At 36.3% G+C, this 27,466-nt stretch overlaps 1 protein-coding gene across 8 annotated transcripts; it reads right to left on the bottom strand.

Moving 5' to 3' along the window:
- Positions 1–95: 95 nt before the first annotated feature.
- On the bottom strand, positions 96–26,170 carry EXOC1 (exocyst complex component 1). Of its 8 annotated transcripts, XM_030271110.4 has the most exons (21): positions 25,897–26,170; positions 24,144–24,277; positions 23,178–23,308; positions 22,165–22,324; positions 21,277–21,297; positions 19,702–19,889; positions 18,849–19,076; positions 18,483–18,615; positions 18,197–18,306; positions 17,939–17,992; positions 14,291–14,440; positions 13,031–13,136; positions 10,139–10,183; positions 8,840–9,003; positions 7,044–7,154; positions 6,497–6,573; positions 5,788–6,016; positions 4,606–4,789; positions 3,223–3,422; positions 1,533–1,727; positions 96–766 (listed from the first exon to the last, which is right to left on the bottom strand). In XM_030271110.4, exons 2-21 carry the CDS (start codon positions 24,265–24,267, stop codon positions 614–616), a joined length of 2,763 nt encoding a protein of 920 aa, XP_030126970.3. In that variant the 5' UTR covers positions 24,268–24,277; positions 25,897–26,170; the 3' UTR covers positions 96–613. The 8 variants fall into 8 exon arrangements, with proteins under 8 accessions (XP_030126970.3, XP_030126971.3, XP_030126972.3 ...); XM_030271111.4 differs by lacking the exon at positions 21,277–21,297; XM_030271112.4 differs by lacking the exon at positions 10,139–10,183 and having other exon boundaries at positions 25,897–26,169.
- Between the last annotated feature and the right edge of the window lie 1,296 nt (positions 26,171–27,466).

Genomic DNA, 27,466 nt, shown 5'->3' with positions numbered 1-27,466 from the left:
GCACCAACTCTTCAATAGCCATCAGCAAAAACAATGGAATTAACTCCTTCAGGTATTTTCAACTTTTTCAAATAACTCTCCACAGAAATAAAGAATATGATGAACATAGTTTAATTAAGAATTATAGCCGTAGTCACATATCTCAGAACATGAATTCAATCTTCCCACTGCATAAAGTTCTACATCCATACTTCCTAGAACAAGGAAGGAAAAACATCTGATAGTCTTCAATACTTACATAATTTCTAAGATGAAAAATATTAATGACAACAGTATTCTTTTGGCATACTATGAAGGTAGTGCTTACTGCTTTTGGCAAGAGAGGGAATTATAAATAAAAATATTTTAATATTAGGGTAGGGGAAAAACTGTATCCAAAGTGTTTCACAGAATTAATGCTTTCAAACATTACTTCAGCCCAATAGAAGCACAATAAATCCCCGAAGGTTTTATTTTGCCCTGAAAGGCATTTGAAGCAGGAGTGTTACTCAACATACATGGCAGTTAACTACTCACAAGGAAAAACACCTTTTAAAAACCCAGTAACATTTATAGTGTTTGATTCCCTTATATACAGGCACACACTTTGCTAGCTTCTTTCCCTTTCTAGAACTTAATGAGACTGTGCAATACTGGAGCAGTAGTCTAAAATATCCTGTATAGTGAATTCCATAGTAATTCCTGATCCAGGGTAGCAGCGAGCTATCAGTCCTTCAAAGTGCTTGTACTGTCGTATGAATTCATCTTGCATGGAATGCCACACAACCTGCCAAAGAAAGCAAACTTTAGGAAAAGTCAACTGGCACAATACATAGGTTAACTAGAAAACATTGGTTCATTAATTGATTCTCACACTTCAGGTGTCATTTTACAGTTAAAGATTACTAATAAAGTTCAATAGATTGAGTTACTGTATTAAAAAGAAGATTGATGGTTTTTACCCATTAAGATCTGCAACGTTAACATGACTTGTAATAAATGTGCAAAGCAGAAAATAGAAGATGGGGAAGTTCTCCTAATAGAGGTATTGCTTTTGCCTTTCAGGAAAGCACCCTGAACCAGAAGAGTGCTATAATTCACATTTCAGACTTTAAAAAGCTGTTTAAACAAGCTTAACTCAAGTCTCCAGTGAAAAAGTTCAGAGTGTAAGGAAAACATTAGATAATACAACTATCAGGAAATAGATAACTGAAAATATTCTGCTATAGTGCACCAATTAAGATTCACATCAGGCTATCCATTCATTTAAATCTATTCTCTACTTCCAATGTATTTTGCAGAACAGACATCATCCATTAATGGTCAGCTAGGGAATCATAAAGAAGTTTCTTTCTGAACTTTTTTCTACTGCTCTGGTCCAAATCAGTATTAAACAAATAGAAACAGTTTGCTTATTAAAAAACCCAAAAGCTGTACTCAAAATTTATGTTTTTAGAGTTATGCTGAACATTCTCACAGAATACATATGCAAAAGCAGGAATAAAAAGCCTCTGTGTAACATTATAGGATTTTTAAGACATGATTTAGTTTACCTGAAGTAAGTTTTCTTCTTCGCAGAGATGTTTATCTACCTTCTTGTAGAGATTATCCAATCCCTTCTTCACTTCTTTACCGGGATATTCCTTTATAACTTTACGAAGCTCTTGTTTATTAAAAGCCAGCTGATAGCTTACTTCCTCTTCCCGTATACCTTGTGCCACACGAGCTTCAACACCTTCAAAAAAATGCTAACAACAAGTAATAGCATTAGTCCCTATCACAAATCTGAGCATTTGACAAGAATATCTGTGGTTAAATCTTGATTTGGCTTCATGACTGTTGTGTTCTCCCAATTTTTGTGTGTTAATTGGGCATGAAGTACTGCTCAGCCATAAACATTAAAACACAGCTCAACAATACAGCAGTCCAAGTACTAGCATAAAATTGAAACCAATCATTTCTAGAAGCAATTGAGCTTTTGTTTGCAACCTTGTAATAACCAGTCAGCCTCAAAATCCTCAATTCATGAGCTCATAACCAGGGATCCAAATACTGATCTTTTGGATGATCTCCCTAGGCACCTGAGCATCTTTTAAACCATAATTACACAAGAGCATATATGTTCACGATTGCCCTCCCTTCTCCCTGTCATAAGCCAGTTTTCTCAACATAGTAAATAAAAATATTTTAGCAAATAGAGGGAAATATTTCTATGAACATGCAGGTTGAGCTCAACAGTGCATCAGGACTGGGTAGGACAGAGGTAACTCCCTAGTTAACTTTCTTCACAGCAGCCTCTATGGTGCTGTGTTTTGGATTTGTGGCTAAAACTGGGCTGTTAACACAGCAATGTTTTGGTTACTGCTGAACAGGTCAAACCTGACCAAATCATAGCACATAACATCATGGTCAGCTATAAAAATTAGGGTTGGAGGAGGCAGGTTTGGTGCTTGGCTTCAAAGTGTCTGCTGCTCAGAAACTGCCTGGGCATCAGTCTGCTTGTGAGAGGTAGTCAATGACTGATTTTGTATCACTTACTTTATTTTTATTTTCCTCTATCTTTCTCTCTCCCCTTCTCTGATTAAACTGTCTTTATCTCCACCTCCAAGTTTTTTCACTTTTGCTCTTCCTATTGTCTCCCCTGGAGAGAGGGGACTGAGCAGCAGTTAGCTATGTGACATCTCAGATGTTGGTCAGAGTCAATCCACAAGTGGAAACAGCAATAAAGCATTTTAATTTTCAAAACACGAATACATCTTAAATGTCTCTGAAAATGGATGCCTGAAATCCTGTTTATAGAAAAAGCCATGAGACATTCAAGTGGAGAGAACTGAGTCTGAACCTAAGTCACCACTCAGTTTAATATTTAGTTCAACTTCAGATATACAGAATTTTCCTATAACTGTTCTTCTTGTTGAACAGCTCAGAAACTACAGCAATTTTCTCTGCAGTTGAGGTGAGAAAGATTATCCCCAAAATCCTGATGACTTTTCCCCTCACTTTCTTCTTCCTCAAAACCTTTTGCTTAAGACACTGATGTTTAGTCAGTACTATTAATTGCCATGAAAAATTTGGTTATTTTCATCCAAGACTGTTACCCTCATGAATACTCTTGCCAGACATGTTCCAATCCAAAAATAATAACACATTATGATAGATACAGTGATAAAGATATCAAACAGTTTTTGAATGTATTACTTCCACTATCCTGTACCATTTAAATGATTACTCAAATATACTCACATTTAATTTCTCAAGAGGCTGTCCAAGTGAGTAGATTACATAAGACTGAAGATGATCAGTGTATTTCTGTTTGGCTTCTTTTTTCTCAGCCTCCAGACAAGAAATTTTCAAGCGAGAAAGTGTTGCAAAAATATGATGGAAGTTCTCCATCATGACAACATCCCTGGGTGTCTTCTGGCTTTCATTAGCTACTTTCTCAACTAAAAGAAATGAAAATCAAAATACTAAGAATACAAAAAGAACAAACAAATTCAGAAAAACATAACTAATAACCATAATACTATCAAAAAGGGAATTTTGAGTTTCATGTAATTCATTTAGTCAGAATTACCACTAAATAAAATGCTATCTAAGAGCCTTCAAAAGAAGCAACAGATACATTCAGGCTCTAAGACAATGAAACTTGTATGGCAAAAAAGTCACTTATAAAAAGATAAATGTATGATCTCATTTACAGGTGTGAGGAACAGGTCACATTCTGAGGAGGCTTACAAGCATGCTTTCAGTATCCCTAATAAATTGCACAAGATAGAACTACTTAAGAGAAGTCAACAGCAAAATCAATTCCCATCTTCACTAGGACAAAAATCTTCAATAAGGTAGTGGATAGTTCCTAAATGTACTTCTTAATCTCAGTTTTTGCTTATTAGTTTTATGGTCAAAATTACCATCAGTCCCTAAATGTCATAATAAAAATAGATAATCTTGCACATAGATCTCTTACTTCTCCCTTCCCCTGGGGAAAAAAAAAAAAAAAAAAAAAAAAAAAAAAAAAAAAAAAAGCCCAAACCCAAAAAAAACAAGCAGGCAAAAAAAAAAAAAAATTCTACCTATCTCTCCCTTACTGCACCTAAAAGGAGGCTGAAAGAGGATGGCTTCAACCAAGAGCAGTTAATTTTCCATGCCAGTTCATTTATTAATCATTTTGCTGAGACTATCAGGATGCCCATCATGAAAGTGATCCAGGGCACAAGAGTATCAGTAATGAGCACAGATTAATTCCAGTCAAAACACTGAACTGCTAACAAGGAAAAATCTGCTACTGTCAATTTTTTTTCTTCCTATATGATTTTTTACAGGGGGAAACAAAAAGACAAGAAACCACTGCAAACTGGGCATGCCAGGTTGCTATCTCCCCTCCCTCTTAACTCTTAACCACTTCCCTCTGTCACAACTTAAAGTTACTTTACAGGTCTGTACAAAGGAAAGTATCTAAAAGTATATTACAATCGAAAGGATTATACTTACTCACTTACAATAACAGAGACAACCAAAATTTCAGCGTATTCCTAAAAAAACCCCACCTGTTAATTGGGGCAAAATTATATATAAACAGGTGGAAACAATTATTTTAGTAAACTATGACAGCCTCGGAAGACCTACCACTGTCAAAGACAGCTCTAATAAGTTTTATGTAGGCTTTATCTAGATCTCCTCGTCGTTCTGCATTTTTGAAAATTGATTCAGCAAGGGCTGCAAATTCTTCAAATTCAGCAACAAACGGAAGGATCCCAACTTTACTCTTCTTTGAGATTTTTACTTCATCCATCTGCTTCATCTGATTACTCTTTAATTTGAAACAAGAACAAGTGTTAGGCTCCAGATCACATAACAACTATTAAAAGAAAAATGCAGACATACTGAAAAAACTGACATATATAAAAGACAGAAATAATTCTTTCAAACAGTACATTCATTTAGTCTTTCACCCTTTGTACCCTTAAAAATTTTTTAAGTAAAATAATTGGAAAGAAAAAGGAAATATGGTATTTTATTCCCCTTTATTTACTTAGTATTACGAAAACAAACACACAATAAAAAAACCCCAAATTTATGCACCAGAAGCAATTAACAATTTTCACTTTATAATCTAACAAGGAATTTCACTTTTTTGATTCAGCCAAGCAAATTACTTCTTTTCCTGCATGAAATTTCTTTAGTGTTCTTTTGAAGAAATTTTGTTCTGAGTGTAATAAAAAAATCAGTTTCCAAATATTTCAAGTATTAAACTGATAAAGAATGGTCAGTTTTATGATGTTTGCCTAGAGTGAAATTACATTTATGATAATAAAACAAAGTTATACCAACAACTCTGTTTTCACCTGCCATAATATAATGGTCGTAACTGCAAATTAGCAAAAGAAAATTTCAGACAGCAGGAGCGGCCTCTGCTACTGCCAAAAGACCTCATACCCTTTTAAGTCCACATAGCTTGGTTCTGACAAGTAAAAAAGGCAGAGAGCTGTATTTTACTTAATGGATTTCAGTAATCTCAGAAGGAGTACAAGTTTAAACAAAGAACTAAGAATGTCAACTAGCTCAGAATGCTGAACGAGTGGTCTTATTTGGTACAAAAAGCTACTTATTGAGGAAGACTGAAAAGGAGAGGAAAAAAGAAACACAACCACCATTTATTTGAAGGCTCGGCCAGTAGAAAAGCAATAAATTACTAATTTTGACTTCAAATTTAAAGAATTTAAGTATACAGAAATGTAAAATGAAACTGGGTAGGAGTGGGCTTCCTATAATATTAGTTAGGTTAATCAGAATAACTAAAGAACTTACAATGCACTTATCAAAGTTCCTTTTGACAGTCACCAAAACATTCCCAAGTGTTGTGCTGAGAAAGGACGCAGGGTCCACATTTTGTGCTGTCCATACATGATGACTCATCTTAACTAACATATAAAGGGAATTAAAGCTATCAATCTTGTCTCCCAGTGCTATAAGGTTATTCAGCTCAGGTTCAATACAACGAAATATTTTTGTCATCATTTGTCGGATCATGTCCTTCCTATTAAAAATGCATAAGAGGAAAATATTACTCTGACAGTTTACTAGGCTATTTTACATGCTTTTTGATATATTTATTTCATATAGTAGTTTCATTTGCATTCAACAAGTCTCATGACTTTCAGAAAGTCAGTACCACACATTAAAAAAAAATCAACAGTCACAGTATAAAACATTCCAGAAAGTATTTTCTCTGTGGAACCTGCCACACAATCTCAGAACTTTGCTAAGCATATTTTCTATATTATAGTGCCTAATTTCAATTTGCAAGCTATTAAGAGAATTAAGCAACTATATACAGGCACACCCATTCTATATACAAAAAAATATTCTTTTTACCAACACACGCAGCATCTAGGTAAAAATTAAAAGTTTACTATTCACTTTCACTGAAAGGGAATAATTTCTGATTTTAGAGAAAACAGTTTTATATGCCAAATAAACTCACACACAGGCTTAAATAAAAAATAGCAGCACATACTCAGATGATACTGTTTGTGGAACACCAGAAGTATATGAACGGGATAAAGCTACTCCATCCGTTTCCTCCACTTCGTTCTGTGAGAACAAGGAATGTATGTAAAGATAAGGTTTGTCTCCAGTGCTTTATCAAAGCAGTTACTACATCTGATAAAACCAATATAAGTAACAGTTCCATACCCCTAGCACCCCCTGCCTCCAGAGTGGAAAACAGAACAGTTTGCAAGTTTTGGTAATTTTTCAGCCACATTCCACCAATTCAATATTATCCACAATTACTCCCCACTGTCTTCCTATATAGCATGATGGCGTGTTTGTTGTCATCTTAAGAGGACACAAACCCATGGCAAAGGAAACATGTTAGGTCTTCTTTAAAAAATTTTGTTTTGGTTAGCCAAAATAAAGATCGTTCCAGTTCATGAAGAAAAACTAATTACTTATCATCTGGATCACATAATCACCAATAAATTCCAAAGTTCTTTTTTAAACAGGTCTCTTTTGAGGCCTAGTCAATACTTTTTACTACAGTGAGAGAATCTAAGTCATACCATTGTTGTTCCAGAGGCACTCTGATGTTGTTGCAGTTTGAAAAATTTACTAATGAAGTCCTGTTCTGCCAGACACAGAGGTTCTAGTTCACTTAATACTTGCTCAAAAATCTAAAGAAAGTAAAAATATTTTATCAACACACCAAATCCTATGGATGATTAACAGTAGTAATTTTAATTGTTTGTTACATATACTTTTTGTCTTCACTGAGCTTTAGAAGGCTTACTACTACTTAACAGAAATAGAAACAGCTTGTAAGTAAATGTCTAAAAGTAATAGCTGCATCTTCAACACAGTCCTTTCTTACCCATGTAATACTAGGAAGAAAAGAACAATCTAAGTCTTTTCACAACTACAAGTTTTCTAGTTGCAGCCTGAGGAAGCACTTTTTTGCTATAATGGAAACACTCGCATTTTAATCATAAGTCTTGGGTTCTGCCACCATCTTTTCTGCCTGGCTTGCTGAGCAGAGGAAGACAAAATTAAAAGCCTCAGGGAAGAAAAACAGGTCAACTGTGTATGTTGAAGTTAACTGTTCTGTAGAAAAAGCAGAAAAAGTTTCTACATAGCAGCTAGAGAAACAAATGAGTAGGTGTTTTACTGAAGTATACAACACAATATTTAGATTTAAACTAAAGTGAAACACTATTTTAGCAATAAGTAATTACAATAATTTAATTAATACAAAACACGGAAATTATAAATCAGATGCTAAACATATTTCTCTTAGATTTTTCTCTTCAAGTATTTAAAAATTAAGGCATGCAATAATTTACATAAATTAAACCAATCTAGCCACATAGGAAATCCACGCTGATGAAAATTCCCATAGAAAAAAACCCCAACAACTTAGTAGGTCAGCTCAATAGCTTATAACTCTGTTCATATTAAATCACATTCACATATCCCCAGTGGGTGTGAGACACAAGTGAGAAATTGAAAATAATAGCACAGTAATTGCATAAAACTGTTTTAACAAGTTAGGTTTTTTTATTCCAGACAAGTTGCTGCTACAAGCTTGTAATAACTTAACAGTTAATATTGTTTCAGGCATATATTTCCTCCCAGAAAAATGACGGAGCAATGGAGAGGTCAGAAGAAAAACATTCATCTCCATCAAGTAATTCAATAGAGAACAATAAAATTATTTTTATCTCTGACTGCTGATTTTCCTTCCACAGCACTGAGGAATCAATTGTGCAAGAAATAGTGAGCACTGTGACTTTTAATGGTTCAAGGAAAAAAGTCAACAGATGCTCAGGACAGCAGGTTTTAAAACAGGATGAGGCCACTCCAATAACAACTCAGTGCTATTGGTTAAAGTTGAAAACTGATGATAACTAATGTGAAACCAGCATAAGTAAAATTTTAGGGCCATGCTCAAGTCCTGGCTAAAATTCTTATCTTTCACTTTTGCTTACATGCTAGCAAAATGTCATAGAACACTGAATGAGTTGAAAAAAAAAACAAACAGTGGAGAATCCATCAGTTTCATTCCTATTTGTTTAAAAATACATATTTGGCTTAAGCTTAAAAGATAGTTTTTTATGCTTGATATTCTTTAAAGACCAAATACAGCACATAAAGGATTTAAATAGAATCTTATAATCTGAGAATAATACCGTGATCTCCATATTTCTTAGGAACTGCCTTTATTAGATGTATGGTACACACAAACTTTGAAATTGGAATGTTTTAAGATTTAAACAGTAGAGATTTTGAACTATACAAGAAGGATATGTAAGATACCTCTAATACAAAACTAAGCAGGAATTTTGTGATATTTTGGCTTTACCTTATCGAATTTTGTTCTGTCAGCCACATCCAGGTCAGAGGCAGACATGTTTCCCATGTCTAACAGTGAGGATGATTGAGATCTACGGTTCCCTGAACTCTGAACAGACAGTTTATTTAGACTAGAAGTCGACCCAGTTAATTTTCCAGAACTTCCATGAAGACCTGTGAAATAAAGACACTATGAAGGAGGAAAGTGAAGGCAGAATAAAATACTGAAGAATATGAAGTTTGTTACAGAACATATAGGACTACTTGCAATTCTTGATCTTATATTAAAATCAGAAAACTTTTATCTAAGCTACCAATATTTTTGCTGTAAATGTAGTCTTTCCTCATTATAAGGTAACTGAGATTCTTCAGCAATTTTCAAAGTACAATATAACTATTTAAATTCCCATTGTAAAGTATGGCAAAAAGGTATAAAAGGAACAAAACTCTAAAATACAGTAACACGGGGATTGAAGACTTGAAAGCTAAGACCAGTTATTACATTTGTGAATGTATTTTGGGCAAAGGCTGCCACAACCAGAAGGACTGAACCATAGGAAGGAAAATAATTTAAACGTTTTATATACACACAGGCACTTTTCCATCTTGAACTTGATCTTGCTGCTGTTAACATCCTTTTAACTGCACAGTTTGTTCCAGCTATTTTGTTAGATCTACAACCCCATAGTAACTCTGCTGCTAATGTTCTCCCCTCCTTTTCAGTCATTTCTTCATGATACTTCTGGGCCTTCTCCTAGGACTATGTATTTACTTTTTTATTTCTTTTTCCCCCAAAATTTTCAGAAATGTTGGACCAGGACAGAGAAAGCTAATAACAAAAAAGGCCAAAAAATTATCATTAAAAGTAAACGTCTCACATCGAAGCCATAAAGAAACTTAAAAGCAATCCTGCAAGCTTCACTTAACTGCTCTGTTGGTATCTAGTCTAGGGACACAAGACAAAGTCTATAGATCTAATCTAAATTGTCACTTCAACCTACTGGAGGAATGGAAAACTATGACAAAAAAAATTATGTTTGTACTCTCAGGCACAAACATATTTTTACAATCAACTAGTAGCATGGGAAAAGCAAAAGATAGTCTTTATGTGCAAATCTTCTCAAATTCTATGTTGGGACTTAGAGCTGTGCTTCCTTTTTGTCTTGCCAGCCCAATAGTTCTGCTCACATTTAGTTCATTCTGAACAGAGTGCTTCAGTGTGAGGTAGATTCTCCCTGATGCAGCACTACATTGTAACATCAACACACATGCATTGACAACACCAACTAATGCAACTAGTTATACTCACTCTCAGTTTCCTGTTTGACAGCACTTTCTTTTCGAGGCAGTGTAGCTGGGATGGATTAGGTCGCAAGCATCAAAGACAAAGACAAGTTAAAATGCAGTTTGCACAAACCATGCACAAGATGCAAGTTAAGCTCTAACTGGAAAGAAACATGCAGAGAACTATAAGCAGCAAGTAACTACATTGCAAACACATTTAGTTGGAGAGGTACTATTCTAGAAATTCAGAATCTAAACTACATGGAAAATATAATAAGTTTCTAGGTATTAAAATTTGATTTTTCTTATATAGTATGTTTGAAGAATACTTTTGGTAACACGTATTTAAGTTCTCCCAAATTGAGAAGTCCATTAAATTATTTGTCAGACTCAGTTTCCATGATAAATCATATCAACAATTGACATGAAGAAATGAAAACAGACTTATGGAATTTTTTTACTGAGTCGGAGATATTGTCCACCTTTTCAATTTAAAACACACACGCAATTACTGCAAAATAATTCACATCAACAGTAAGACTGGCTAACCTTTTCTTAGTTGTTGCATATCTATCTAGAGATTACATCTTTTGCATTCATGCTGCACAAAAACAGATGATTGCAAATTTGGAGACGATAAAAATAATAAACATATAGTAAAAAAAATTACAAAGATGTTTTTATATTTTTCCTGGGTTTTTCTCAGAATTGACGTTTTTTCAAGTGGACTTAAATATGAAATTTAAAGTAAATGAGCGTTTGTAGAAAATATAGAATCCCTAGAGTAAAAGGCATTTGCATACATACACTAAAAGCAATATGTGGTTTTAAAGAGATCTTGATGAGGATGGATGCTACAAGCCCCCCAGAATGGAGCAGACAAGCAGAACCTACTGTAATAGAATGAGTAGATACTTCTAAATGCCACAAACATGTCTTAAATACCAGATGTTCTCGAGTAGGCAACACTACAGATAATTGTAACATCAAATTAAAATTTAATTCCAGACTAGTTTTTAGATCGTATGGGTTTTGCCTGATTTTGAATAAAAAATGTTTAGGCATGATATACTTGGCATATGCAACTGTCATGCACTGGTCCCACTTCTTCATCATCCTCAATTTCTAAACATATGGGACTTATTACAGAGTGCAAAGAACTACAAAGATTAGATCCTGGACAACCAGGGGAGCCTTAGTAGCTTTTGACAAGCTGCATCATATAAATATATGGCAGTAGTAGCACTCTTTCCAACACTGACTTTATGGTATTTAAGTATCAAAGCCTTGGCTTCATCAGAAAAGAGAAAAAAAAAAAAAAGAAGGACTACTGAAGACAAGTGTGAATGCTCATGACCCAGGCTGGCTTTTTTTGCCATAAAAATGCAGACAAAGAACCTTGCGTTAGCACAGATTGCCAGAATTCTCCCAGCATCTCCTCTGCATTTGAGGCATTCAAATAGCAGTGCTATTCCCAAAGCACAAAAAAAAGGCAAGAACACACACCAACACAACTTGGAAACAGGTCATCTTTAGTATTTGAGTGCAACTGGAGCATTATGCACCTACACTACTCCTCACACAAGTTTACTATTGAGAAGTGATATATTTCGAATAAATGTGCAATTAGTAGTAGTAAAATCACTACAATGAACACAGAAGCCTTTGAAATTACACACCCTTATGAGGTGCTGCAACATAACTAAATTTGCACAAATACATGACAGAAGGTCTTCTCAAGGTGCAGGTTTTACTCTTGTGAATTGAAGGACCTCTTTCTCCAAAATGCCTGATTGCTCCTAAGTTGTGTAACATTTACACAAGTTAGGGAACTGCTACAAAAGCTGTCTCTTCACAAATACCAATCACAAAACAAGTGTCAAGACACAGTGTTTAGAATGTTTCGGAAATCAATTTCTATTAGACTAAAGGTATCTTTTTTTTCTTGCAGTAAGATTGCTTTTCAAGATTTAGGAATTCAAATGTTCAAAATGACATCTTATGGCACCTCCACTTTCCATGTCCAACAGCTTGCCAAGCCTTATCTCCAGTTCTCCATCTCTCAAACAAGCCTTACCACCTTCCTGCTTTCTTCCCTTTATTACATTTTTCTGGTTTCTACCATCAAGCTTCAAAGCATAAATTCAGGACCCGAAAGAGGCTGACAGAACTTACTACTTACAGCTGCACATAATTTTTGAATTCAAAATTCGCAAACTGGCAATCCACAGCAAATATATATATTTCAAAGAAGATTTGAAACACTGCACCTCTAAATATAGAACTGACAATACATAAATACACCTACAGCACTGTTGCTTTTTAAGTATCCAGGTTAGTTTTTTAAGCTTTACTTCCATATTCACACTAGACTAATTCAAGCAGGCATACTCCCTTAAAAATAAATACCTACAAGTTAACAAATTATGATTTCTAGACTCATGCTACATAGGTAAATCCCCCTGAAAAAAACACATTAAAATATGCAAGTTTTACTAGGCAGGATTAGCATTCTTAGAAATCCACCCAAGATTTATTAAAAGCAGAAATAACAGTAAAAGGAATGTAAAACAATGCTGCCCAAACCCCCTTTAATTACAAGAGTTGATTTTTTCAAATTTGTTCAGGTAATAAAGTGGGATAATTCAAGTAATAAAAAGTGAGTGTAGACTTGAAAACTGAGAGAAATACTGTATTTTATACTTTTATTTTGACCAATTTCACAAGGTTTCAGTTGTGCTACTTTGGCTTTGTGTAAGTCAGAAGTTTTACCAGTCATATTTTTCATCCAACTTCTTCCATCTTGCCAAAAGTAAAGAATTTTACACCATTACAAAATTAGCCGTAGGTTCATAATGAGTGTTTTATATGCAAAGAGTAAGATTCAAAGCAAGTTATGTGCCTTCTGGAAGCTTACCAAACTTTTTTCCTTCTCTGGTTGTGCCTGTCATCTTGATCTTGGCAACTTCAAAGAAATCTTTTATTTCCCTTTCATAAAGTCGTGATAAATAATCCATATAATTCTTAAAAGAAAAATTTAAATTTAGTTAACAGGTATTCATAATGACTTTCTTCTATTATAGAAATAGTTATTAAATAACTCTTTAAACATGTGCATTTTCAAGTCCTACTAAATAGCAAACTGGTTTGGACTATATAAGTATATATATTTATGCAGCATGCACAAAAATATATTCATGATATTTAAATAGCTTATATTCATTTTCATAGTGAGTTCACTGAGCATTAATAAGAAACTTCTACTTTTCCTTCATAAGAAAAAATATGCAATGCACTACATACAGATAGGATTACTGGTGGTAGACCATCACAGAATTCATTTCAAGGGTAGTAGAAGAGAGAGAATTCAGCACCCTCTTCTATCAGAGTCTTACTGTTCCCCCAAAAGCATACATAAATATGTAATTTTCACATTTTTTTAGAAGATCACAGAGATGCCAACAATTCACTGTGTGCTTTATACTGAAGGCAAACAAATAACCATGTGAAAGCTATTTTCAAAGTCTAATTTAAATCTTCCATTTAAGAATGACAGAATTATAATTTAAAAAATACTTGTTTTGTAAGGACCAACTTTTCCTTGACTTCTACCTGAATGTTTTGTATACTTCTTTAGTAATTTTTTTACTCCATGTTAGTTTTAAACAAGGTAGTTAAAAGTTACATGCATACAAGGGAGAAACACTTCTATTTATTCTACTGCACAAGAGACTTCTGAAGTTTTTGACACTTCCAAGTGAAATGAAGGTCTGTTGAAATAGAGGTGTTACACAGGCAATAAGCACACCACTTGGAAATTAGCAAAATTATTTTTTCTTCTTAACTAGCAAAATTATTTTTTCTTCTTAATTAGCAAAATTATTTTTTCTTATACGCTGTATAATAGCAAGCTTGTTTTACATAAATATCAATATAAATATCTTGTGATACCTCAGCATAAACTGAGGAAAAAAACCCAATAAACAGAGCAGAAAACCACAAATACTAAAAAATGAAGTTTATTATCCTAAAAAGGAATAAAAAAAGAGGAGCAGTGAGTTATACTTAATATACAGCAATATTAAAATAACATATACATACACACAGACAATTCTTTTGACTCTCAAGCCCAGTCTATTATGTACTTTCTGTAGCATCATTTGATCACTTCACATACCTTTGTTAACCCTTCATATTTTCCATAATCTGTGTTCTTAAGCCACTCCATCAGTTTAGCATATCGAAGTAAATCTCTGTGAAATGGATGATGATTGGGTAATGTCAATTCAGCAGAGTGCTGGGCAAGAGTCGAACTCTGATCATGACCCTTGATAAGAAAAAGTATTAAAGTAAATCTAGAAGCACTACACAGACACATTAGAAGTTTCCTGAAAAATGTAATATGAAGACAGTATATCATTCAGACAAACAGAAAGGCCTCAAAACACTTCCATAGAAGCAAGGTCTAGAGATGCAGGCTGAAAAAGACACCTAACGTAATACAAACACTGAGTTATTACAGCCAAGGCAGGTAGCGCATCTTAATAAGCTTGTTCATTTTAAGGCTTTTTGCCTTCAGGGTGAGTCACTTTGGCACTTTTTGTAAAAGAATGCAATGTACACCTGAATGAAAATTTAATGTGAAGCGTTCAATTGTTCCTGAAAAATGTTAAGAGATTATCACATTATTCTTCTAACAAAAAAATGTAGCTGCTTCTGTTTAAAGATGTTTTTCCCATATAGAATTTTCAAGTCTCCAGTTAATGGGTGGCCTGGGTGCTAATGATGAGATTTATACCTCTCCTCTGACAGCCTGCTCCAATTCAACATACTGTAGTCCACTTTGGCCAAGCCTTCCTTGATCAAATCTTACACACATTCCCTCTTCCCCACACAAACAGATACATACAAGACACCATCAGTGAACGTTTACAGCCAGCAGCATAAAACAATCCATTTAACACAAGCTACTAAATTCATGCTCCTCCTTTACACAAAGATCCTATCATATTGCTAGATCAACACATGATTTAGCTTTTTAAGCTTTCACTTGCTTGAACAAGCTTCCTGAGCAATTCATGAAGACCAAGCAAGGTAACACCTCTGTGCAGCCATACAGCAGAACACACAATCACTATCCCTGGGTTAAAAGAATGGAGGATAATTTATTTAATTAATTTCCAAATGGTTTTAATATTTTCTGTAAAGTCTTTTTCTACTGGGCTTGCTGTAAATAAAGCAACAGAACTTATAGTTTGCACCACGGAAGCACACAAAGATTGTACTAATTGGTCTCCAATTCCTGCATCACATGCAGGTACTTTATGCAGGTCAGTCAATGTCCATCCCTGATAGAGGAAGCATTCCTGATAGTTCCATCTTGGACACAACAAGTCAGCAGAATAAGCTGTACTGTTTAAAAACTGCCTTTGCCTGTTTCTAAGCTGGAACAGAAGCCAGTTTGGATCAAAATTAAAGCAACTTTGTCTTACCCTTTTTCTGTTATACTGGATACTAATCAAGCCTTTTGTTAGAGAAAGCGCCTCTTTTGTTTAAAAAAAAAAATCAAAGATTTAATTTGTAAAATACCAACTTTTACTAAGTAAGGCAACGTGAACACTGCCAACTTCTGGACAAAGCTGAACTACTACATAACAATCATAGAATGGTTTGAGTTGGAAGGGATCTTAAAGACCATCGAGCTCCAGCTCCCCTGCCATGGGCAGGGACACCTTCACTAGACCAGGTTGCCAAAAACCCTCTCCTTGAACAATTGGATTTGAACACTTACAGCGATGGGTCATCCTCAAGTTCTTTGCAACCTGTCTCAGTATACATTTCTGTATGCAACATGAGCATGAAATTACTCTGAGCCCTGCTCTTTTAACTACATAAACTGACATACAAATAGACCCAAAGAAACAAGTCCTGGCCAACTTCATTAATTTATGCTCACAGAAAATGGCGAAGGATAACACTATAAATTTTGCTTATAAAAACAATCCTGTAGTTGAACAAAAATCCAGTGTAATTATTGGAACAAAGAATTTGGAATTGGAATCCAGCCAGCATTAGCAACACAGCTGCTCTTGTGATTACTGAGGTCATACTCAATACTTTGGGCATACTTTTGGGGATACATATAGGAAAACTTTTGAACAAATCTTTGATATACTTCTATGAAAAAAAAAAGACCAGAGAAATTCCCTCTAACCTCTCATTTGTCACATTCCTACACCATGTATTTTTAATGTTCGAATTCATTATTGTTTAACATAATTTACCTGGTGGCTGTCACAGCTTTCATCAACTACATCAGCCCAAATGCTCATTCATATTACTGCTAGGAAAAAGTCAGCTATCCAAATTTTTATTTCTTCCTTCATGGAACAGTTTTATTCATGCCTCTTTGTTATACACAACTTCTCTGGTTAGTAGTTGCATTCTTTATAAAGCTAGATGACAAATTCCCTGACAAGGTACATTTCTCTCTCCAGGCCAACTTTTCCACAGGACTAATCATTCTGGTTACAGTAAAGTATGTTCTGTTCAAGACTGCTCTAAAACATTACAGAGCTTCTAGAGGCACCTTTCCCATCTCATTAATAGGCCTTCTCTCGTTACACATAAACTTATACTGTTACCAAATTACACTGTGAATTTGTCATTCAACTATTTCATAGTTTCAAGCCTCAAACCTACTTCGTATTTCAAAAGTAGAAAGCATGGAGTTGCCTTTAAATTGCATGCTGAACCTGGTTGTTAAAAGATCTTTAAAGTAATAGGTTAATTAATTATTAGTATTACACAAAAAAGACACCTACATTAACTGTTAGTAAACATTTTTAAAACTGCAGCAAATGGCAATATAAAGTTGCATTTCTGTTTAAAAATTTTAACATTTATTCTCCTTTTAATATAAAGGAGGTGAAGCACTTTAGTATCTTACAACAGCAGTTTGAATCAAGCATTGAGTAATTTCACTTCTCAAAAAATAAAGAGCAATTTCATACTTTCAAGGTAATGTATTTAGGCTCAAATGTCAATGTAACTATGTTTTTCTATCTAATGATTTCCAAATCAGAATGTCTTGCTTATATTATCAGCTTCCCAGACATTACCATGTTTTCATTTGTCTTTTTAATTTCGAATTCTTTACCTTTATCTTAGTTTTTTCTTAAGTGCTTTAGATTTCTTTTTTAAGAAACATTCTAAACAAATAATGCAACTCTTCAGATGTTAAAGGTAATAAAGTATTGCAGTTGAGGTTTTCAACAACAGACTAAGAAACTGCTATATTCCTCCAACTAACAAAATAAGCTCATTTTAGTAAGAATACACAAAAATCGGTTATAGCTCCACACTTGAATCTGTATCTCAAAATGAAGTACAAACCCTTTTTTTTTCTCTTTTACAACAACAAAAAAGCTTTGCAGAATCTCATCTCTTGCAGTTAATGAACTCTTCCTGTTTAAACTTAACAGCAAAGTCATAATTTTTTATCTATTGATTAATACCTCACAGATAACAACAAGCCAAAACTTGCTGAAAAATACCGAAAGTATTTTTCCTCCATGCATGTCAATCTGTCTCTCAGCAACTTTTGGGAATGAGATCAGTGGAATGTTAGGTCATAAACAGAGGAACAAAGCTTAAGGGCTGACAAAAATAATAGAAGTGAAAAGGCACGTAAGTCTGATGCTCTGTAGTCATTAAGGACAAATTTCTTTTTGCAAAGTCAAAAATGCAGCTGCTAGTTAGATCATTTCAAGCTCAGGAAAAAAAAATTGGTTAGAAAATCTTGTATCAAGCTCAATGTACTCACTGGAACTGAATGATAGGAGGACCTGTTATAGAGCTGAAGGAAGGTCTGAGTAAACTGATTGAAGATAAAAAACACAAATTAAAAAGCTGAGGCTAAAAAATCCACCCAGACTTTAGGAAACAAGCGTCAAGTCAGTGTTTTATGAATCATTTAAGAAACAAAACCAAGGTTCATATGTTTTATTTTGTATGTTTGGTTTTGTTTTGGGGTTTTTTTATTTTCCAGAAAAGTTTTGTATTCAATAGTAAGAAATAATACCTGCTGAACAAATACGCTGTTCAAATGACTGGCAAGTCTCCGTGCAAACTGCTCACGCAGGTCACTAAACCGCTGCTGCTGCTGCTTCACTGCATGAAGCATATCATGTCCTACCAAAAAAAAGGACTTTAGAGTGTACAAAATACAGAGTAATATATTGTGTAGGGGAACTAAGAGGACCAGAGGTCAAAATTCCTTCAACCAACGAACAAAATCTGGGACTAGTTGGCAAGGCACTACCAGAATAAATTTTTTTTGTTAGACAGGAGTCTAACAAAAACATTACCTGGACGAAGAGCTACATTCATACACTGCAGAAGAGCATCTGCTGCATTAGTGCAGGCCTCAATGCCTCGAGAAGATGTCAGATCTCCCTCCTGAAGGGCCTTTATATGGCCCTTAGCCAGATCCATGTGATTCTACAAAATAATGGATAGTATTGACCATAAGCTGAAAGCAAATTAGTTTGCTATACTAGTGAACCAAGAAGGATAAATAAAATTTTGCCATTATAACTTACTGAAAATAGTACAATGGAATAGAAAAATAAATTCATTATTTTAAAGGAATCTCATCTTAAAAGAGGGTAGCAACCTAAAAGAATTTTATTCCTGATGTGAACAACCATAGTAAACATAACAAAAATCCTTACCACTAAGAACTCTATCTCTGACAGCAGTTTAACATTATTTGTGTTGCTGAGATGAATTAGGTGGTTGCTTTCTGAAATTTGATCCATTTGCTCCTTCACACTTTGAAGCATTTCTTCGTAACTGCTCAGCTTTAGCTCAATTTGGTCAACTTCCTTTAGAGCTTCATCCAACAACTTCATCAAGATATTCACCTGTTTCTCTGAGGCCATAATGGACTGAATATTTGCCTGTACAGAAAATAAAGTCACATTTTAGAAGACATTTTTATATCTCAAAAGCATTCTGGTATCTCCTTCTCCCTCTATTACTGTTAAATAATTTCCAAAACTCTTCATGCAATCAACAAAACAAAATAATTTAAGCCATAGTGTTACTGAGCACGGAAATTCCTAAATCTGTGACACTTCCTTGTTTCAAAAAGATAAGACATAAAGCCAAAACTTTGCTCAAGTCCTTGGAGATGAATTACTGGTCTGCAGAAAAACAAAAGGCCAAACAGTAATCCCTACTATACCAGAACATTTTTAGTTCCAAAAAAAAGAGTGCATAGGTGATAGGGTCAGATTCTCTGTTGCAAGATCAGCCATCACCATGACAGCAGCAATTTTCAAAATATTCAAGAAACACACAACTTGGCAGTTTGAGGAGGTTGTTGATGGTTCCCTCAAGCCTGTACCCTTGCATCTCGTAAGTTTTTCAAGTGACCTCTAGAATGCTGGGTTGTCTAAAAAAAATCTACATTTCAGTACGTAACAGGTCATGTTAACTACCTTTTCAGAGAATGTTGTTTGGTCACCATCAAAGGGAACAGTTCAACATGCTGGCACACTATACATTAGAAGGAATACTTACCCCATCTAGCACTTGCAGCTCTCTTGACAACTTCTCTGCAAAGGCCTCTGCATTAGCAATAGCATATTCACACCCTTCCATCATTATTTCAATATCCTGTTCCTCTCTTGCATTTAACTCCTGGTATTCATCCACAGCTTCTTCATCACCTCCTGCTACACTTTGATTCTCTCCACTTGGAACAGATTCTTAGGCAGAGAAGGAAAATAAAACACGTTATCAAGAAAGTCACAAGTATTTTAGGAATACTTAAGTGTATTTAACTACCCGCAAGTATACCTATCCATTAAACAACTCTCTTAAAAAGCACCTGCTGCCTATGAACACATTTTTCAAGTCTCAGTCTTCCACACACTTCATTACAATTTCCAGAACTGATTCCCAACAGCAATGTTTTCCAAATTATGTAACATAAGCAAAATACAAATGTGGGAATCCAGGGCTTCCCTCTGGCTGCCCTGGCAGGTCTGGGACCCTGGCAGGGGGTCAGGAGCCCCCCTGTACAGAGCCCCGAGAGACACTGTCTGTGATCTCTGTCCATGGAAAAGAGTTTTCAATCTTACAGGATGAATTACAAGCTCTGAGTGTTTGATATGAGTAATAATTAAGTGTGGCACAGGTGCAAAAGTAAAATTTTAGGTTTCTAGATTAGGGGTTCAAAGGGGACAAGATGGAGGAAATTGGGTTTGTCTTGTCCTTTTTCTCCTTCTTCTTGCCCTCCATGTTTCACTGTAGTGTTGGCATTTTTCTATTGGTTTGGGCTGGGAACACACTGTTTAACATAGATGATAGATATTGGCACATTATTGTAAATATAGCACACGTAGTTTCTGGTATATAATGTTTGTACCATCCCACTGGGGGCAGAGCCCCACACGCTGCCCTGCAGGACAGACCTGCGGCAGGGCAGCAGAACATGTTAGAGATAAGCAAGAATAAACAACCTTGAAAACAGCACAGATGAATTATGGCTTCTTCTTTGGCAACGGGGCAGAAAGACAGCGATTTTATACAATCTCAGAATCACCAATACCTGCAGATTCCGACATACAAATATCCACCTCCCTTTATTCCAAGGAACAAACTGAGTCTCAGTTTATTCACTTCTTACACTAGTAATCAGCATCAGAATACATTATAGTATTACACTCAATTTGTTAGTGGAAAATCAGTACAGGTTAGATTCTCTCTTTTGCTTGACAGACCATAAGGGAAATATACCAAAGTTGTTTAAGATACATACCACTGATTAAATAAAAGTTATCTTGATGCTCGAGATGAGTTTAACAGCAGGAAAATTAGTACTGAGTTAAGTGAAAATCAAATAAACAGTGGTTTCATTAACTATGATTTCTCACAGAAGTGCTTAATGAATTTAACAAGCCACTGAAAGGCTGACAAATGAATATTAACATAGTCCAGACAGAAAGTGTAGGACATTTGAAACATCTCTCTTATTTCTCTAGCAACTTGATAAGCTAACCAAAGCACTAAAAAACCAACCAACGAAACAAAAAGCATATTATTTAAGAAAATTGCTTACAAGGCAAAATAAAGGAAAAAGGTGTTACGCACCTTCTGCAACTTTAGGAAGTTCTGAAGAATTAAAAGGTATGGAAAAGCAGAGGAAAGGAAGCAGAGAATGTTAGCTAGACAAAGCACGAACAGTGTGTACACATTTAAGTGGCAGTAAGTTTGAATGTTTTATTATTGCACAAACTTGAACTGTTAGATGTTGGTTTAAAACAAATTCTGGCCAACACCAAAACACAGAAATGCTATCCTTCCTGTTTCACATTCCTAATTCAAATTTTTCTGCACACACCAGTCTAGTATTTAATACCAGTAGTTTCACCACTTCTGACACACTCCATGTGATATACTCCTACTTGCTAAGCTTTACTATAAAATGTTAACTATTAAAAGATAATGTGATCATAAAATATTTACTACAGGGTAAGCAAACAAGATACAAAGCCATCCTAGCCACCAATCAGTCACATAAATTGTAATAGAGGCCAGCAGAATTTAGCACATGCCTCACAGTCAATGAACAAGAAATCTCATATAAAACCCCCTTACCTTCTAGAATGCTACAGAGGCTGGCTTTTTAAAGCATTTTTCTAATTCAGGGGAAATGTAAATGAGAACAAAAACATATTTGTTACACATTTAGACCTACCAGTTCTTGGAGGTAGATTTTTTTTTTCAAGAAACAGAATGTCTTAGAAATACAGAAAGTTTATCAATATTAAGAACTTCATTAATTAAGTATTTTGTCTTGGTTCTCCATTTTCTAACAAAAAAAACTCCTATAAAGTTACCTCACTTATCCAAAGACTTAGAAAATATAAAGTTGAAAAGAAATAAAAATAAAAAAACCCATCAGGATTTTTTTAGTGTATCTGTTTTAAATCAGTAATTACTAAACTTTATACTTCAAATACAATTGTAGACATTTACCTTCCAACAGCTGTGAACTAACATTAATAAAGTCAATTTTCTTTCTAAGGTATCTCTGATTGAGTTTCCAGATACATGAAATGAAGGTGTTCTTTTCCACTGTACTGCTTGCAACCCATTTGTACACTTTGTCAAAATGCAAATCAAATTCAGGACTCTCCTGCAAAAGATGAAATATGTTAAATGCTCCACAGTCAAATGATTCTCTAAGTAGCAGAGATTGTCCACACATTTAATAATGGAGATGACAGGATAAAAATTAAATTACACAGATGCCAGCCTTAAGCTCATACAGCACTTTATGGCCCTCATGCACCTTAATAAACGTGCTAAAACTGTGATAGTGAAAAACTAGAACCCATGCTATGACAGCAGTATTTTGTCAAGGCAAGACAAAAATAACACAATACAAAGATGTGTCAGATTTTTCACAAAGTTAATGGCAACGAATGAATTTAAGTGGTCAAATTAGGCTGCTCCTGTTGTTCTATGGAAAAGTCCACCACATCAGGACTGTATGCTTCCAGCTGACCCTCAAGCTTATACACTGCTCATTAAGAATGTTTTAAGTGTCCCAGAAAAAAAAATATTACATGTAGCATAACATTTTGGATATTTTGACAAATTTTTGACTGTCATTAGTATAACAGTCATAAATTTTCTTACTGGAAATGAAGCTTGGGTAAGACTTTACATAAGACTAACAATGAAAAAGTACTACTGGTCCTTAGCAGATGCTCTCTACAGTTGCTGCAAGATCACTACAACTAATAGGGCAGTCATTGAGACTACTGTTATTCAAGCATATCTAGACTACTCTTATTCAATTTTCCAGGGTTATATTCTTGCAAAGGCTGAAAGAAAACACAGGCACAGGCAGCACAGGAATGTATCATCTTAATTAACCTGTTATCAATCTAATTTTTAAAGCGGCCAGTAACAAGGAAGTTAGGTCTAACTTGGAATGAGGAGGATCATGGGAGCAGAGGACTAAACAAAAAAGCGCCACATACTTTAACAGCATCTTTGGCATCAACAACAACAAGGTCTCGAAGTGCCCATGCAGTCTGCCTTTTGTAAAAATCTCCCTTGTCAGATTTTTTCACTTTTACCACGTTCACTTGCACTGGTCGTTCTGTTGTCACTATTAAATGAAGTAAGAGAGTAATTTCAAAACACACATACTACTTTCACATCTGTGTCTGCTGCACTTCAACTTCCCAAACAAATTATCTGCGGGGGAGATTTGTTAGCATTTATCTGATGAAAAGAAACATTTTGAAACATTTTCATCCACAATAACCACAGCTCAGTTTAAGTCTCAACCAAACAGGTATACTTCTCTATACAGCTTGTGAGGTAATGATCCCAATTTTCAGCTATTTCTTTGATGCAGCAGATCTTGGGCTGTGACCACATAACTGACATAGCACAGACATAACTGGAGAGTACAGTCAGAATGAAAACATTTTCAGACATCTTTCAGTCAAAAAATATTCGAGCAAGCTAATTTATTGACAGATAAACCCAAAGCACCTAGTTTTTTAAAGAGGTATAATGTAATAAACATACACTTAAAGGAACATTAGAACTCAATTCAGTTGCTGTGCCTTTCCTTGGACTCTAACCAGTATTCTTTAAAGCATTTTATTTAGGCTTATCAGCTTATATGATTACTAAACCCTGTTTTAAGTACTACATAAAGCCTGTTTCAAAAGCCCACCAGTCCCTAGAGAATACTTTTTCATTCTTTCCTTTCAAATTACAATGAGATCAGTGAATCAAAGTAGTGGGTTTTGCTTCTTTTTTTAGTAGAAGCAATAATGAAAGTACAAGTTATAAATAATTTTCTCCATTAGGAATGGAAAGCACCTGTTTTATACAAGTCAAGAATAAGAATTGTACATAAAGCTAAAACAAATGCAACCAAGAAAAAACAAAGGTGAAGATAAGAAATATAGTGTGGTGTTTATGTATACCTGTGGCACACAAAAAGCAGTTCCTCTTCTTTTTGCCTGCTTTGCACACATTCACAATGCTCAATAAACGTTCATCATTGGGAGTGAAAATATCCCTCTGCAAAGCATGCTTGATTGCAGTCATTTTCTCTCAGCTGAAAGATTTTAGGAGGTAAAAAATAAACTCAAGTATATTTAACAGACACACGAGAAAAAAACCAGTCATGTACTTACAGTAACCACAGGATTTTAAAATCCAATTTTACAGATAACTTAATGACTTGTAATCTAGACAGGCATGACTTGGGTAGAAGACCAGACCACTTTAGGAAAAAAAAATAAAAAAGCTTCCTTGTTTAAATTAGAAAACTGTAATTTATTAATACCTGGATAATTCTTGAGCTTAAATTAATGGAGTACAAAAAGCTTCTTTGTAGTAGCAGGAAATACTAGGCATTCAATAAAGTTGAAACTGGAACCAAGGAAAAAAGACCATCCAATGCTCAAGCTTGTAGAACTCAATCACATAAGCCCAAAAAACAACAAACAAAACAAAACCAAAAACTCCTCTCCAAGCTCCAGAAAATTAAGGAATTAGCAATATTTCCTTGATTAAGAACAGTGCCTCACACTAGAGATTTTATCTAGACTGAACAGAAAAACACATTAGACATCACATTCAAGCATTTTTATTCAAATATAGAAGATTCAATATCATCTGTGCCTTAAAATTCTACAGTTCATTAAAAGCATGATTAGTACACACAACATACTACACTGCTTGATGCTGAGACAATACATAGAGTTGAATTTCAGGTTGGCTTGTTCTCTTGAAGATGCCCGAGTTGCTTCCCCTGATAAACCCATAGAAAAGACAAAATCTTGGGCACTACAGTGATTTTGAAGATTAGAAACTTAAGAACTTTGTGAAAACAAGAGCCACGATGCCAAAGTGAAAACAGTATTGTCAACAGAGCTCAGGGCATGCTGTTTAAATGACACCCTATGGCAATGTACCACTCCATAGCTGCTAATAATTTTCCTTCTCTTCATCAAATGCTGGCCCCACCTTTTGTTTCCCAAATTGTACCAGGTCACCATTCCTGTTACTCTTCAACAGATGTGTAAGATGAACACACAAAATACCGATAATCTGCTATATTTCAGATTCAGATGCCTCTTTCCTTCCTTATTTAGGATTTTATTTTCTGCTCTAAGTCACAATCAAGCTGCTACAAATTGCTAACTCTCCCATTTCAGTGCTATCACAAGTACTGCAGGTTAGGCAGAATACACCTTTCCCATATCATGATAAATCCAAGATCCAAGACTGGCTCTCATAAACAGTTCAACTTCTGAATTACAAACTCAGTCCCTTTAGTCACAGCCACCAAAACCTTCACAGTGTGCCAGACCAAGCACAAAATTAAGCTTTTCACACTTGAAACCAGCTGCCTCAAAGGAACACAGAATTCAGCCTAAGAAGCTGGAAATAAACATTTCCTGTAATGTTCCAAACAAAGGCTACATGAAATTTGTCCGAGACATCACACCCCAGACGCGGCTCGTCCAGGAAACACACGCCAGACGGGGCATGGCAGTGTGGTAAGGCTGCTCAGCACTGCCTGGCCTCTCTTAGGGTGCAAACAGCAAAAGACGCTGCTCCTGCATCCCACCGGGTCAGAACACAACACAAGGGCGCAGCCCAACCACAGCATCGCCGGAACTCAATCACAAGACCAACAAATTGACAGAAAAACCTCAGAAGAGCTACCTAGAGCAGCGGCGGGCTCCCGAGGGCGCGTCCGACACCGCCTCACCGCCTCACCGCCTCGCACCTGCGAGTCCCGCACAGGCGGCCCCGACCCGCTCTGGCCGCCGCACCGCCCCGAACCCGGCGGCACGGCCACGGCCGAGCCGGCCCGCGGAGCACCGCGCCAGCCCCCACGCCTGGACGGGGGAAGGGCCGGAGGGTGCTGGGGCCGCCTCGCTCTCACCGCGGCGCCGGGACAGGGCCGGGAAGCGCCGGGCAGGACGCGGCCGCTCCCGCCGCAGCTTCCGCCCTCGTGACGGCGGCGCGCGGCTCGGGGCGGGCTGCCCGCGCAGCGCCCCCTGGCGGGGAGGAGTGGGCGCGGCGGGCGCGGGGCACAGCGGCCGCCCCAAACGTGACGTCAGCATTCTCCAGTGACGTCACGGCAGAGGACTGAGGGGGTTTTGGTCTGTTAGGGGGCAAATGAGTCCACAGAATAAACGCAGATAAACCTGGTGCTTAAAGAATACATACAGTGCATTACAATTTTGAATTACAGTGTCCAGCTCAGACTGCATGCTGTAATTCCATTTGGCCACAGCATCAGGACTAAGGTTACTTCATAGAATCAGCAAGGTTGGAGAGACCGTTAAGATCATTAAGTCCAACCATCCACCCAGCACTATTTGCAACCCCATTTGCAACCCCATTGCAACCCCTGAGCCATTAAACCTTATCACCCAGTACCAGATCCAGGCCTTTAGACCACCTCCAGACAGGGTGACTCCACCACCCAGGCAACATATTCTAATGCCTGAGAACACTTAACAGCGAAAAAGAAATTCTAATATCGAATCCGAATCTCCTCTGTCTGAGCTTTAGACCATGTCCTCTCACTGCAGGCACAGCAGGAGAGCCCAAACCCCTCCCCACTACAGCCGCCTTTCAGGGAGCTGTAGAGAGCAGGGAGGTCCCTCCTGAGCCTTCTCCAGGCTGAACAAACCCAGCTCCCTCAGCTGTTCCTCACAGGACATGTTTTCTGGACCACTCATTAGCCTTGCAGCCTGTCCTAGGGTGACTGTTATGGTGTTTGTATCTCCAATCGTGTGTTCTGTTTACGTTTGATATTATGTTCTGTGCTTTCAGAACTGACTCTGAAAGTGAAGGTTTGTTTTGCTGTGTTATCATCTGGTTCACCTCCCCCCATGTCTGCTGGAAAGCTAGAAAAGGCTAGGGCTGGCTGGCTGGCTTTGCTTTGCTTGCTTGCTTGCTTGGCTTGCTTGCTTTGCCTGCTTTCTTGCTTTGCTTCCTAGTTAGGTTAAGCAGTCCAATTCTTTCCCTGGACTGTTGGTTTTTTTTTTCCCTTTCCTCTTTCTGAATATCATTCAACCTGCTCTGGACTGGGATCTGGGAAACACCAAGGAACACCAGGAGCCTGCATTTGGAGATCTGCAGCAGCCATCCCCAGCGTCCAGACCCGGGCGACCACTCCCAGGAAAGACCTTCTGGATTTGTTCAGCTCTTCAGAGGGGTGAAAGAGTCTTGTTGTCATCTTGTGTTAATTGTTTTGGTGCTGGGGAGTGCTTTGTTGTTG

The sequence above is a fragment of the Taeniopygia guttata genome, chromosome 4 (genome assembly GCF_048771995.1).
Source record: "Taeniopygia guttata chromosome 4, bTaeGut7.mat, whole genome shotgun sequence".
In the NCBI taxonomy this organism is placed as follows: Eukaryota; Metazoa; Chordata; class Aves; order Passeriformes; family Estrildidae; genus Taeniopygia; species Taeniopygia guttata.
The sequence above is the reverse complement of the archived record's forward strand: the minus strand, read 5'-3'. Positions and strand labels throughout refer to the sequence as shown.